This window comes from Coregonus clupeaformis, chromosome 1, assembly GCF_020615455.1.
Source record: "Coregonus clupeaformis isolate EN_2021a chromosome 1, ASM2061545v1, whole genome shotgun sequence".
In the NCBI taxonomy this organism is placed as follows: domain Eukaryota; kingdom Metazoa; phylum Chordata; class Actinopteri; order Salmoniformes; family Salmonidae; genus Coregonus; species Coregonus clupeaformis.
The window spans coordinates 67,599,044-67,614,597 of NC_059192.1; the positions used below are offsets into that span (position 1 = coordinate 67,599,044).

The window sequence follows — 15,554 nt, forward strand, 5'->3', positions numbered from 1 at the left end:
TCTTCATTCTGCCGTCTTCCCATGTTCCTCTAGTCCTTGGATACCCCTGGCTGAAGGAACACAATCCCACGTTCGATTGGGTGACGGGCAAGGTAACGAGTTGGAGCCTTGATTGTCATGCTAACTGTCTCAAGACTGCCTGTCCCCATTCGGTTCCCAGTCAGGTGATTGAGGCTAAACCCCCAGATTTGTCCCTGGTTCCCGAGACATATCACGATTTGGGGGAAGTGTTCAGTAAGCAGAAGGCTCTGTCACTCCCTCCCCACCGACCATATGATTGTGCCATCAACCTGTTCCCTGGAGCTGTCTACCCCAAGGGAAGGTTATACAGTATCTCCCGCCCTGAACGTGAGGCTTTGGAGACCTACATCAAGGAGTCCCTAGCTGCTGGTCTCGTTCGTCCTCGTCATCACCCCTGGGGGCAGGATTCTTCTTTGTGGGTAAGAAGGATGGCTCTCTTCGACCGTGTATTGATTATCGGGGGTTGAATGACATCACGGTCAAGAACAAGTATCCCCTGCCCTTGATGAGTTCTGCCTTCGACTCCTTACAGGGTGCTACGGTGTTCACTAAGCTAGACCTACGCAATGCGTATCACATGGTCCGGATCAGAGAGAGGGAGACGAGTGGTTGACGGGGGTTCAATACACCGATGGGTCACTTCGAGTATCAGGGTGATGCCGTTTGGACTGACCAATGCTCCAGCGGTATTCCAGAGTATGGTGAACGACGTCCTGAGAGATATGATCGGTCTCTTTGTGTTTGTTTACCTGGATGACATTCTGATCTTTCTCGAAGGAACCTTCCGACCACGTCCAGCATGTCCGGCAGGTTCTGCAGCGATTGTTGGAGAATCGCCTGTTCGTGAAGGCCGAGAAGTGCGAGTTTCACGCCCTACACGACATCCTTTCTCGGGTACATCATCTCCAGGGGAGAGATTAGGATGGACCAGGAGAAGGTTAGAGCGGTTCTGGAATGGGCCCAGCCCGGTACGAGATTGCAGCTCCAGAGATTTTTGGGGTTTGCGAATTTCTACCGCAGATTCATCCGGGATTACAGCCGTGTGGCCGCTCCGTTAACGGCCTTGACTTCCAGTATCAGGAGCTTCAAGTGGAATCCGGAGGCGGATCGAGCGTTTCTGGATTTGAAGAGGCGATTCACCAACGCACCGATTCTCTCTCAACCGGACACGGCCCGTCCAGTTCGTCGTTGAAGTGGACGCGTCTGATGTGGGAGTTGGCGCCATCCTGTCGCAGCGATGCTCCACGGACAGTAAACTCCATCCCTGCGCCTACTACTCTCGTCGCCTTTCGCCTGCGGAGAGGAATTACGATGTGGGTAACCGGGAGCTTCTCGCGGTGAAACTTGCCTTGGAGGAGTGGCGCCACTGGTTGGAGGGGCGGAGCAGCCGTTTATTGTCTGGACTGACCACAAGAATCTTGCTTACGTGCAATCGGCTAGACGTCTCAACTCCCGTCAGGCCAGGTGGTCGTTGTTTTTCGGACGATTCAATTTTTCCCTGACGTTCCGACCTGGATCTAAGAACGGCAAGGCGGGACGCCTTGTCTCGGATGTTCTCCAAGACGGAGGAGAGTGGGTCCAAGACCGAGACAATTCTCCCCGGAACTGCGTCGTGGGAGCTGTTAGGTGGAAGATTGAGGAGGAGGTGATGGCGGCTCTTCGGACGCAGCCCGGTCCCGGTAACGGTCCACCCGGTCGGTTGTTTGTGCCTGAGTCGGTTCGTCCTGCGGTCCTCAAATGGTCCCACGCCAGCAAGATGGCTTGTCACCCTGGCGTGGCTCGGACGATGGCGTTTCTTCGCAGACGTTTTTGGTGGCCTGCCATGGCCGAGATACTCGGGGTTATGTTGCTGCCTGTCCAGTGTGTGCGCAGAATAAGAGTACCAATCGGCCCAGCTCTGGACTACTTCACCCCCTTCCTATTCCCCGCGACCATGGTCGCATCTGGCCCTAGACTTTGTCACTGGGTTGCCCGCTTCTGAGGGAACACGGTCGTTCTGACTATCGTGGACAGATTCAGCAAGTTCGCCCACTTTGTGCCAATTGCCAAGCTTCCCTCTGCCTCGGAGACGTCCGAGATCCTGGTTAGGGAGGTTTTCAGGGCACGGGTGAGTGATATCGTTTCCGACCGTGGCCCTCAGTTTACCTCTGCTGTCTGGAAGTCCTTCTGTTTGGCCATTGGAGCTACAGTCAGTCTCACATCTGGTTTTCACCCCCAATCTAATGGTCAGGCGGAGAGAGCCAACCAGAAGATGGAATCCACGCTACGCTGCCTGGCCTCTTCCAACCCCACCTCCTGGGTCTCTCAGTTGCCTTGGGTTGAGTATGCCCACAATACTCTCCCTACATCTGCCACTGGGATGTCTCCCTTCCAGTGCCTGTATGGCTACCAACCTCCCTTGTTCCCTTCTCAGGAGAAGGAGCTCTCAGTGCCTTCTGTTCAGGCCCATATTAAGCGTTGCCACCGGACCTGGCATCGGGCCAGAAAAGCACTCCTTAGAGTTTCGGACCGGTATCAGCTCCAGGCGAATCGTCGCCGGATCCCCGCTCCCACCTACACCATCGGAGATAGGGTCTGGTTGGCCACACGGGATCTTCCCTACGGACTGAGTCTAGGAAGTTGTTACCGAAGTTCATTGGTCCGTTTGTGGTGGAGAATGGTGATCAATCCGGTGGCAGTTCGACTCAAACTCCCGAGGACGCTCAGAGTCCATCCCACCTTTCATGTCTCCTGCCTCAAGCCTGTTTTCCTCAGTCCTCTGTTGCCTCCTCCGCCTCCTCCTCCTCCTCCTCGGATGATCGGAGGTGGTCCTGCCTACACGGTGCGACGCATCATGGATTCCAGACGGCGGGGCCGTGGTTTCCAGTATCTCGTGGACTGGGAGGGTATGGTCCTGAAGAGAGGAGTTGGATTCGCGGCGACAGGTCCTAGATGCTGACCTCATCAGTGACTTCTACCGCCTCCATCCTGGCGCTCCGGGAGTCCGCCCGGTGGCGTTCGCCGGAGGGGGGTACTGTAACGATCCCGGCAGTCTGAGTCGGGTCCTGTCTGTGGACTAGTTTTTATGTTCGTGATCTCCAGTTTCCCGAGGGTTCTGGAACGCTCCGGGGAGCTCTCTTGATTTCCGCACCTGCATCCCATCAGCAATCTGCACACCTGGTCCTGATCATCACCCTTCTTAGGCTCTGGCCTAACATCCATTCCCTGCCGGATCGTTAGCCATAAACAGTATGTTTTGCCAGCGTATCAGCCTCAGAGTACTAGCGTTAGTTTTGTTGTTTTTTGCACCTTGTTGACCTGCCTTGTACTTACCTCCGTTTGTTCTGTCTACAGTCATTCTCCCGGAACCTTCACCCAACCCCTGCCGTGCCATCAGTTCATCTGCTACTTCACCACCACCTACTCATCTCCGCCACCCGCTCCGTTTACTGGACTATTCTGCATCTTTATCTGTAAATAAACACTCTCATTCGTTCAACTCACCTTGTCCTGGTCTGCTTCTGGGTTCGGTCTTAGAGAACCGTGACAAAAACACTATTTCTGGCGCAAACCCAACACCTCTCATCACCCCGAGAACACCATCCCCATGCTGCGGGGATGTTTTTCATCGGCAGGGACTGGGAAACTGGTCAGAATTGAAGGAATGATGGATGGCACTAAATAAAGGGAAATTCTTGAGGGAAACCTGTTTTAGACTTCCAGAGATTTGAGACTGGGACGGAGGTTCACCTTCCAGCAGGACAATGACCCTAAGCATACTGCTAAAGCAACACTTGAGTGGTTTAAGGGGAAACATTTAAATATCTTGGAATGGCCTAGTCAAAGCCCAGACCTCAATCCAATTGAGAATCTGTGGTATGACTTAAAGACTGCTGTACACCAGCGGAACCCATCCAACTTGAAAGAGCTGGAGCAGTTTTGCCTTGAAGAATGGGCAAAATTCCCAGTGGCTAGATGTGCCAAGCTTATAGAGACATACCCCAAGAGACTTGCAGCTGTAATTGCTGCAAAAGGTGGCTCTACAAAGTATTGACTTTGGGGGTTGAATAGTTATGCACGCTCAAGTTTTCAGTTTTTTTGTCTTATTTCTTGTTTGTTTCACAATAAAAAATATATTCAAAGTGGTAGGCATGTTGTGTAAATCAAATGATACAAACCCCCAAAAAATCCATTTGAATTCCAGGTTGTAAGGCAACAAAATAAGAAAAATGCCAAGGGGGGTGAATTATTTCGCAAGCCACTGTAATATATTAATTAATTAATTAATTCATTAATGGGGCTTGCGAAGCAAAAGTGCCAACTTTAAATATTTGACAAACTTCTGACTTTTATACTGTAGTTACACTGTATTATTAATGGGGTTTGTGAAGCAAGACCCCCATTTTAAGTTTTTGACATATTATTTTTCTTTGGAACGCTATACTTCCTACACTGTATAAGCTAGAAACGTCATTCAAACTTCAGAACATGCAGATCGGTCTGGAATAGTGTGCTTGTATACAATTTTTTGATATATTTTTTACTTTTTAAGCTATAACACATTTTGTCTTCCATCCACTTTCACGAGATTTCCTCAGCATTCTAAAGGCCCCATTGTGACATCATCATTTTCAACATTCCATTCACTGTAAATGCAACACTGCAACTTTTGACACAAATCAGCTGCAAATAAAAAAAAAAACATTTTGAAGTTCTCTTTCCTTGCTTTGTCATGATTCTAGCAAATACGTTTTGTGGGTCAGAGCGCAGTATTTATTCAGTTTCATAGCACAAATGTTTGTTAGCATGTTTCTCACACTGGCTTTAACAATGGAGGGAGCAGGCCTGCCAAGGCAACTCGGAGGGAGATGCTTCTCACCGCACTTCTTTCAGTTTTCACACTCAACAACTGTAGTTTAGACAATGACCACAACAACTGACCACAACCATACAACTACTGACCACAACCACAAAACTACTGACCACTACTGACCACAACTAGCTACTGACCACAACCACACAATTACTGACCACAACTACTGAACCACACACCTACTTACCAAAACTACTGAACCACACAACTAATGACCAAAACAACTGACCACAACTACTGACAAAACTACTGACCACAACAAAACACCTACTTACCAAAGGTACTGACCACAACTACTGACCACAACCACACAACTACTGACCACAACCACACAACTACTGACCACAACTACTAACCCTCAAATACTGACCATAACCACACAACTACTGACCACAACTACTGACCACAACCACACAACTACTGACTACAACCACAACACTACTGACCACAACTAGCTACTGACCACAACCACACTACTGAACCACACACTTACTTATCAAAGCTAATGGCCACTATTGACCACAACTACTGACCACAAACACACAACTACTGACCACAAATACTAAACCACAAATACTGACCACAACCACAAAACTACTGACCACCACTACTGACCACAACTACTGACCACAACTACCGACCACAACTACCGACCACAACCACACAACTACTGACCACAACTACTGAACCACACAGCTACTTACCAAAACGACTGACTACAACTACTGACCACAACCATACAACTACTGACCCCTACTGACCACAACTACTGACAAAACCCCTGACCACAACCACACAACGTATGACCACAACTACTGACCATCCATCCTGTAGGGCCCAAAGAACCTGCAACACAACCACACAACTACAAAACTACTGACCACAACTACTGACCACACAACTACTGACCACAACTACACAACTACTGACCATAACTACTGACCACAACTACTGGTCTGTTCTGCACTAGCTCTGGTCCTGTGCATAGCTAGCTAGCTCTGGTTCGCACTAGCTCCGGTCTAGCTCTGGTCTGTAATATAAATTATAACACAAGTCACTCACCACCTTCCGGAGACATTTGAAACCCCACCTCTTTAAGGAATACCTGGAATAGGATAAAGTAATCCTTCTACCCCCCCCTTACCCCCCCAAAAAATTAAAATAATAATAATTGTAAAGTGGTTATCCCACTGGCTATAAGGTGAATGCACCTATTTGTAAGTCGCTCTGGATAAGAGCGTCTGCTAAATGACGTAAATGTAAATGTATAACTACTAAATGTGCATACATTTGCATAGAATACCCACCAACAACCGTTCAAACTAGAGACACCAAAACAACTTTCACATGTTCAGACTATCCTATCAATCAATCAATCAAATCAATTAAATCAATATTTTAATCTACCTACTTTTTCAACCATAATCAGTAACCACCATTACTACTGCAGACACTACCACTACTATAACGTATTTCAAAACCATACATATTTTTAAACAAGCTAGCAAACACACCACATTTCCTTCAGGAAATGTACTTTTCAATGATCACTGTTAGCCTGAAAAGTTGATGTATTAGATAAAACTACAGCTAGCTATCAGTAGGTCTACATACAAACCTATTCGAGACGTTTTGTGGGTCAGAGAGTGCAGTATTTATTTAGTTTCATAGCACAAACATTTGTTAGCATGTTTCTCACACTGTCTTTAGCCATGGAGGGAGCAGGCCTGCAATGGTAACTACATGGTGGTTGCCTAGCAACATGTGCCAATGTCTTCATAGCGTGACAAATTCCCTTGATTTGTGAAACTGTTTTGGACCAAACAGCTAGCGCGACAGCTAAAATGGCTTTGAAAACCCCCAGATTTCAGCTAATAGGGGGAAGTATCTACCAAAATAACTACATTATGGCATGACCTGGAATGATACAGAGAAGATTTTGAACGCTTCCCGGTCTGGACGACCTGGAACGATAAAGAGAAGAGTTCTAATGCTTACTAGCTTCATCCTCCTTCTCAGGATCGTGCCCCGTCCTCTAAATAACTCAACTGGCAAGTTTGCCTGTCTGTAAAGAGAAGGGCGGGATGTACGTTGATCCTGCTGCTCCATTCACTCGCTTCATATTTAACCCGATCACTTCTCATCACACTTCTTTCAGTTTTCACACGCAACAACTGTAGTTTAGACTGACCACAACTACTGACCACAACCACACCACTACTGGCCACAACTACTGAACGATAACGAATGACCACAACACAAAACTACTGACCACAACTAGCTACTGACCACAACCACACAACTACTGAACACAACTACTGAACCACACACCTACTTGCCAAAACGACTGACCACTACTGACCACAACTACTGGCCACAACCACACAACTACTGACCACAACTACTGACCACACAACTACTGACCATACAACTACTGAACCACATAACTAATGACCACAACCACACAACTACTGACCACAACTACTGACCACAACCATAATATTATTGACCACAACTACTGTCCATTACTGACCACAACTGCTGAACAAAGCTACTGACCACAACCACACAACTACTGACCAACTACTAAACCACAACTACTGGACACAACCACAAAACTACAAACCACAACTACTGACCACAACCACATAACTATGATCACAACTACTGAACCACACACCTACTTCCCAAGACTACTGACCACAACTACTGACCCCAACTACTGAACCACACACCTATTGAGCACAACTACACAACTACTGACCACAATAACAATACTATTGACTACAATCACTGACCACTACTGACCACAACTACTGACCACAGCTACTGACCACAACCACACAACTACTGACCACACCTACTAAACCACTACTACTGACCACAACCACAAAACTACTGACCATAACTGACCAAAACTACTGACCAGAACCTCACAACTACTCACCACAACTACTGAACCACACACCTACTTACCAAAACTACTGACCACAACTACTGAACACAACCACACAACTACTGACCACAACTATTAGACACACAACTACTGAACCACACAAATAATGATCACAACCACACAACTACTGACCACAACTACTGACCACAACCACAAAGCTACTGTCCACAACTGACCACAACCACACAACTACTGAACACAAATACAAAACCACAAATACTGACCATAGCCACAGATTTACTGACCAAAACTACTGCTCTAGTCTGCACTAGCTTTGGTCCAGCTCTGGTCCTGGGCATAGCTAGCTAGCTCTTGTTCGCTCTAGCTCTGGTTTGCACTAGGAATTATAACTACTTAAATGTGCATGAATTAGCATATAATACCCACCAAGATTAACTGTAACTTTTGAACCATTCAAGCTAGATACACCAAACCAACTTCCACAGGTTCAGGCTATCCTATCATATCAATCAATCAATCAATCAATATTTTCATCTACCTACTTTTATTTTAAGTATAATCAGTCACCACTACTATAACTTATTTCAAAACCATACAAACTAGCAAGCACACCACATTTTCTTCAGGAAATGTACTTTTCAGTGATGACTGTTAGCCTGAACATGTTATTTATTAGCTGGAATTACACCTAGCTATCAGTAGGTAAACATACAGTGCATTCGGAAAGTATTCAGACCTCTTGACTTTTTTGTTACGTTAAAGCCTTATTCTAAAATTGATTTAAAATATTGTCCTCATCAATCTACACACAATACCCCATAATGACACAGTGAAAACAGGTTTTTAGAAATGTTTGCTAATTTATAGAAAAAAAGAAAAAAAGAAAAACCTTATTCATATAAGTATTCAGACCCTTTGCTATGAGACTCGAAATTGAGCGCACCTGCATCCTGTTTCCATTGATCATCCTTGAGATGTTTCTACAACTTGCTTGGAGTCCACCTGTGGTACATTCAATTGATTGGGCATGATTTGGAAAGGCACATATAAGATCCCACAGTTGACAGTGCATGTCAGAGCAAAAACCAAGCCATGAGGTCAAAGGAATTGTCCGTAGAGCTCCAAGACAGGATTGTGTCGAGGCACAGATCTTGGGAATGGTACTAAAAAATGTCTGCGGAATTGAAGGTCCCCAAGAACACAGTGGCCTCCATCATTCTTAAATGGAAGAAGTTGGAACCATCAAGACTCTTCCTAGAGCTGTCCGCCCGGTCAAACAGAGCAATCGGGGGAGAAGGGCCTTGGTCAGGGGGGTGACCAAGAACCCGATGGTCTCTCTGACAGAGCTCCAGATTTCCTCTGTGGAGATGAGAGAACCTTCCAGAAGGACAACCATCTCTGCAGCACTCCACCAACCAGGCCTTTATGGTAGATTGGCCAGACGGAAGCCACTCCTCAGTAAAAGGCACATGACAGCCCGCTTGGAGTTTGCCAAAAAGCACCTAAAGGACTCTGACCAATGAGAAACAAGATTCTCTGGTCTGATGAAACCAAGATTGAACTCTTTGACCTGAATGCCAAGTGTCCGGTCTGGAGGAAACCTGGCACCATTCCTACAGTGAAGCATGGTGGTGGCAGCATCATGCTGTGGGGATGTTTATCAGCAGCAGGGACTGGGAGACTAGTCAGGATCGAGGGAAAGATGAACGGAGCAAAGTACAGAGAGATCCTTGATGAAAACCTGCTCCAGAGTGCTCAGGACCTCAGACTGGGGCGAAGGTTTACCTTCCAACAGGACAACGACTCTAAGCACACAGTCAAGACAACGCAGGACTGGCTTTGGGAAAAGTCTCTGAATGTCATTGAGTGGCCCAGCCAGAGCCCGGACTTGAACCTGATTTAACATCTCTGTAGAGACTTGAAAATAGCTGTGCAGCGACACTCCCCATCCAACCTGACAGAGCTTGAGAGGATCTGCAGAGAAGACTGGGAGAAACTCCCCAAATACAGGTATGCCAAGCTTGTAGCGTCATACACAAGAAGACTTGAGGCTGTAATCACTGCCAAATGTGCTTCAACAAAGTACTGAGTAAAGAGTCTGAATACTTATGTAAATGTGATATTTCCATTTTTTATTTTAATACATTTGCAAAAATTCTAAAATCCAGTTTTTGCTTTGTCATTATGGGGTATTGTGTGTAGTTTGATGAGGGGAAAAAACAATTTCATCAATTTTAGAATAAGGCTGTAATTTAACAAATTGTGGAAAAAGTGAAGGGGTCTGAATACTTTCCGAAAGCACTGTACAAACCTATTCTACATAGTTCTTCAACTACCACAAAAATACTTTTAAAGAGCTGCCATCACTAGATGCACCATCATATTTCTTTCCACAAATAATAGCCTAAAACTTTATTATCATTACATCATCAATCAACTAAAATCGAATTTAATTTATACTAAACGTTTCACTAAAGTAAATCGCACATCTATTTTTCTGAAACACACAGCATGAATGAATCAGAGTTGCTTTGCTTTCCTAAGAGTGTTGTCCACATGATCCTGCCTTTTATTCCCATCTTCTGACAGAAGATCGCTTTGTCTTGTCTTTCTTCTTTCAGATTTCACACGCAAAATTTGCAGTTTAGACATTTTTGCAATCTAACTGTCCCACAATCTAAAGTAATAGGGTTGATATAGTATTCTATCAAAATAATCAGACCAATTATTTTAGAAAATTAAATGTTGACTATATATAACTGCTTAGCTTTAAATAGTAAAGTAAACTTTTTTTTACTTCTTCCATTGCCACAAAAATACTTTTAAAGAGCTAAAGCAAATTTAATTTAATTTTTTTAAATATACTTTTAAAAATTAAGCTTTTTGTCCTTCTTTTTGTCCTCCATCCACTTTCATGGGATTCATAGCTATCAGTAGGGCTACATACAAACCTATTCTACATAGTTCTTCAACTACCACAAAAATACTTTTAAAGAGCTGTCATCACTGGATGCACCATCATATTTCTCTCCCAAATAATAGCCTAAAACGTTCTAATCATTAAATCATCATTCAACTAAAATCAAACTTTGTTTATCTGAAACCCACAGCATGAATGATTCAGAGTTGCTTTGCTTTCCTTAGAGTGTTGTCCACATGATCCTGCCTTTTATTCCCATCTTCTGACAGAAGATCGCTTTGTTCTGTATCTTTCTTGTATCAGTTTTCACACGCAACAACTGTAGTTTAGCCATTTTTGCGATCTATCTGCCCCACAATCTACAGGTACTCTGTAGCTCAGTTGGTAGAGCATGGCGCTTGCAACGCCAGGGTTGTGGGTTCGTTTCCCACGGGGGGCCAGTATGAAAATGTATGCACTCACTAACTGTAAGTCACTCTGGATAAGAGCGTCTGCTAAATGACTGAAATGTAAATGTAATAAGGTTGATATAGTAGTCTATCAAAATAATAAGACCAATTATTTTACTAAATGTAACTTTGACTATATGTAACTGCTTTGCTTTAAATAGTAAAGTAAAACTTTTTAAACTTCTTCCATTACCACAAAAATACTTTTAAAGAGCTAAAGCAAGCCCAACAACTTTACTTGTAAAGTTAACATCTAGTTCATATATGCTGTTACTTTGACAGCATATAGCAATGTTATATGCTGTCAAATGATTTATAGGATAAGCAGTGTAATACAGTACCTGTCCATGTTCGGTGCACAGGCAGCTTGAGGGCCGGGTGGGTGATCTCCACGCTCACTCTCAGTCGTGCTCTCTCGTCCCCTCTAGGCCCCTTTCTCACGTTCACCCTGTTTATGTGCAACGTTTCCATTCCTTCTTCTCCCTCTTCCCCACTCTCGTCCTCCACCTCCATCTGCGTCACCTTTCTTTCCACGTTGTTGTTCTCTCCGTCTCTTTCGTCGATGTACTCTATTCCTTCCGCGTCGGGGTCCGTGACTGCGGCTTTTGTTTCTACAAACATTAAGAGATATAAAGAGATATTTATTCATTCACTTTACTGGATAAATTGTCAATGTAAAATTAGCGTTTATTATTAGGCAAATCCTTTTCAGTCCTTTTTCTTCCGTTTGATGCTTAATGAACACAATCCAGTTCTAACATGGACAGGTACTGTTTCAGTAGTGTTAATAAACACCCACTAAGTGTGTGTCCGTTTTTCCGACTGTCCATCTGACCATTTCCGTCTGTCTGACTGAGCCTGCGAGTGGATCTCTCCAATACACACACGCTCCTAAGCTCTCTCTGTCCGTCCTCTCCCTTCCCGCCTGTCTCGTTGGACACCAGCGGTATGAGGGTGGTGCCCCCAGCTGCCCAAAGCACCTTAGCTTTTGGGTGGCCTCCCGTCAACAGGAGAGAGAAAACCCCAACACCCTCGCTGGTCCAACGGACAGTAAGAGAGGAGGGGATGGAGGGAGCAGCTGGAAAAAAGAGAGAGAGAAAGAGGGAGGATTAAAGGTCAAAGTATTTTGAAAATGTATGGTAGATAGAATTCCTTGAATGTAACATATACTTTATTTTTATACTGTTCGATAGGTTATTCATAACCCATAAGAAAGTGTATGCGACCAGTTACAGTCTTAAAACGGTTGGCGTACTGCTAAACAACATTTAAATGAAGTCTATACTAACACTGACAAATGACATGAATGTAGACTAGAGAGAAACGGGTACCGATATTAACGTTTCTCCACCGTCTCTCGATGGGCTCCTCCAGCGAACAGTGCTCCACTCGGCACACCACCCCTCCTGCTCTCTCCTTCTTCTCCTCCTTTATTTCCCCCTTCCTCAGAGTCGCATTGGCACGGTAGGTACTGGGACCACTCAGCATGGGGCCCCAGATTTCTCCTCCTTCTATCACCTCTTCCTCTCGGTCATCCACCTCTCCCTCCCTCAGACGGAGCCAGGTAACCGAGATGTCTGGAGGGTAAAACCCAGTCATGTCACAGCCCAATGTCAAATGTTGACTAGGGAAGGAGGCGGAGCTGATAATCTCAGACACGTTGGGCCTCTTTATGAAACCTGCGAGGAACAAGATGTAATAGAAGATGAGTGGAATACATTTAGTCATGACCAATGTTCCCTCAAAACATTTTCCGCACTGAGCAAATTTCAGGTCTGCTGAGTGCAAACTTGAACGTTGTGAAAATTCTTTGCAACTTCCAGCGCATATTTACTGTGAACACTGAGGCTGTACCGCTTTAAGTTTCAGTTTTAACAGTGGCCATGTAGGCTACTGTGGCTATTTGATCATAATGTAAGCTTACCAGTGTGGCCTACCATAAAAAACAATGGAGAAAATGCATCCCATAACATTTTAACATGGAAATAGCTGTTCTATCATTCAGCCTACAGTAGCAGCCAATGTGTGGTGTTGAATTTAGACCTACATTCCATGAGACATTTGACAAAAAAACATGCAGGGCTTGACATTAACCTGTTTATCCACTTGTCCTTCAGACAAGGAGGTGTCTGAAAATGTTGTTGTGTTCTTTGATGTAAGAAACCACTTTTCTAAATAAAATACATTACTATTCCCATACCATTATTACAGAGAATCAGACAAATTATGCTACCCTCTGCCTATTGGCTACTTAGCTCATTCAAGACCGTCTCAAAAAACAACAGTGCACCTTTAAGACAAAAAAAAGCTCTTTACCTTACTTGCTTTTCAAAGATGTCTAGAAATGTACACGTTTTGTGCTCTTGTAGGAAGCAATCACTCCCCTATTGCTGACTACAAATGATCTATAACTGGGCTATACACTCACTAACTAGCAAAGGATATAAACAAAATGTGCACATGTGGCTACATGCAGCTCTCGCTTTGATTTCAAAACAAGCGCAATCTACTCATGACCGCTCATGCTGTAAACACAGTCAAGTTCAAAGTAAATGGCACAGATCCATATATGGCAATGGTCTATTTGCATATAGGCCTACTGCAGCTCTGATTGTTTATGCCGCACCGGTCTGTGTAGAGTCTGGGGTGAGTAGTGAGTGTCAATGCAATAGAATCCTACTCCGATGCATTCTGCCTACAACAAAATCTCTTGCATAGTTCGTTTTGTTTCGGTATGTTGCATTGAAAGTGGCTAATATTGCATTGATTCGATCACAATTGCCACAGTAAAGGGAAATGTTGATAGTGTTGACAGGGAAAACTCTAGAACAGTGGTCACCAACCTTTTCTGAATCAAGATCACTTTGAGTCAAAATGAAAGCCAAGATCTACAGCTCTTTTTTACATGACTCAAAAAACGTAAGCCTATGCAACATCAACCAATTAAAAACAGTACTGTAAATCAAAATAAAATGTATTGGTCACATACACATGGTTAGCAGATGTTATTGCGGGCTGTCATGTGCCTTTTACTGAGCAGTGGTTTCCGTCTGCCCACTCTACCATAAAGGCCTGATTGGTGGAGTGCTGCAGAGATGTTTGTCCTTCTGGAAGGTTCTCCCATCTCCACAGAGGAACTCTGGAGCTCTGTAAGAGTGACCATCGGGTTCTTGGCCACCTCACTGACCAAGGCCCTTCTCCCCTGATTGTTCGGTTTGGCCAGGTGGCCAGCTCTAGGAAGATTCTTGGTGGTTCCAAACGTCTTCCATTTAAGAATGATGGAGGCCACTGTGTTCTTGGGGACCTTCAATGCTGCAGAAATTTTTTGGTACCCTTCCCCAGATCTGTGCCTCGACACAATCCTGTCTCGGAGCTCTACGGACAATTCCTTCGACCTCATAGCTTGGTTTTTGCTCTGACATGCACTGTCAACTGTAAGACCTTATATAGACAGGTGTGTGCCTTTCCAAATAATGTCCAATCAATTGAGTTTACCACAGGTGGATTCCAATCAAGTTGTAGAAACATCTCAAGGATTATCAATGGAAACAGGATGCACCTGAGCTCAATTTCGACTCTCACAGCAAAGGGTCTGAATACTTATGTAAATAAAGTATTTTCATTTTTTTTTTTTACATTTATAAAAATCTGATTTTATTATGAGGTATTGTGTGTAGACTGATGAGGATTTGTACATTTTTTATCCATTTTAGAATAAGGCTGTAACGTAACATAATGTGGAAAAAGTCATGGATTCGCCATCCTTTCTGAAAGCACTGTATATGATCACACCGGTAATAGATCCGTTGTTGTATTACTTGTGAAGCACGGCTCAGTAGCATATATTTTAATATTTTACTGGGTTGATGGTGCCTGCATCTGATGGTCAGTCTCAGCGGAGGGAGAGATTAGCAGAATGAGGGTCCACCTCTCAACATCCCTCTGCTCTCCTTTTCCTCCACTGACACTGACCAAAAAGGGACAGCATCTTCCAGCTGATGGCGAAACTCGAGTCGCACCGCATTATTTCTGCCTCATGCTCAAATTCATGTTGTTACTCCTATGAAAAGAGAAAGTGAACTATTCCTCGATATTAAAAAAGACCTAAGCCGCTAATAATAACAACAACGCAAGCCTATAGATACACTTTCCTACTCATTCATTACATGCTGACTAGACGTGTTGATTTTGTCCATCCATACCAGAGGTGATCAGGACACACAGGTTGAAATATCAAAACAAACTATATTAATTTGGGGACAGGTCTAAACGCATGAAACATTAATGGCAATTTAGCTAGCTAGCTTGCTGTTGCTAGCTAATTTGTAATGGGAAATACATTTTGGGTTGTTATTTTACCTGAAATGCACAAGGTCCTCTACTCCGACAATTAAT

At 44.3% G+C, this 15,554-nt stretch overlaps 1 protein-coding gene across 4 annotated transcripts in view; it reads right to left on the reverse strand.

Annotated features, from left to right (window-relative positions):
- The window catches only part of si:ch211-180a12.2, a 74,531-nt gene that overhangs the window by 4,759 nt on the left and 54,218 nt on the right, over nucleotides 1-15,554 (reverse strand). For 2 of the 4 annotated variants that reach the window (XM_041884709.2, XM_041884703.2), the window contains exons 10-12: nucleotides 12,491-12,838; nucleotides 11,959-12,237; nucleotides 11,501-11,770 (exon numbers count right to left, since the gene is read on the reverse strand). In XM_041884709.2, the coding sequence (XP_041740643.2) occupies nucleotides 11,501-11,770; nucleotides 11,959-12,237; nucleotides 12,491-12,838 (897 nt within the window). The remainder of the gene's footprint in view (nucleotides 1-11,500; nucleotides 11,771-11,958; nucleotides 12,238-12,490; nucleotides 12,839-15,554) is intronic. The other 2 variants (XM_041884720.2, XM_041884714.2) reach the window with 1 other exon arrangement.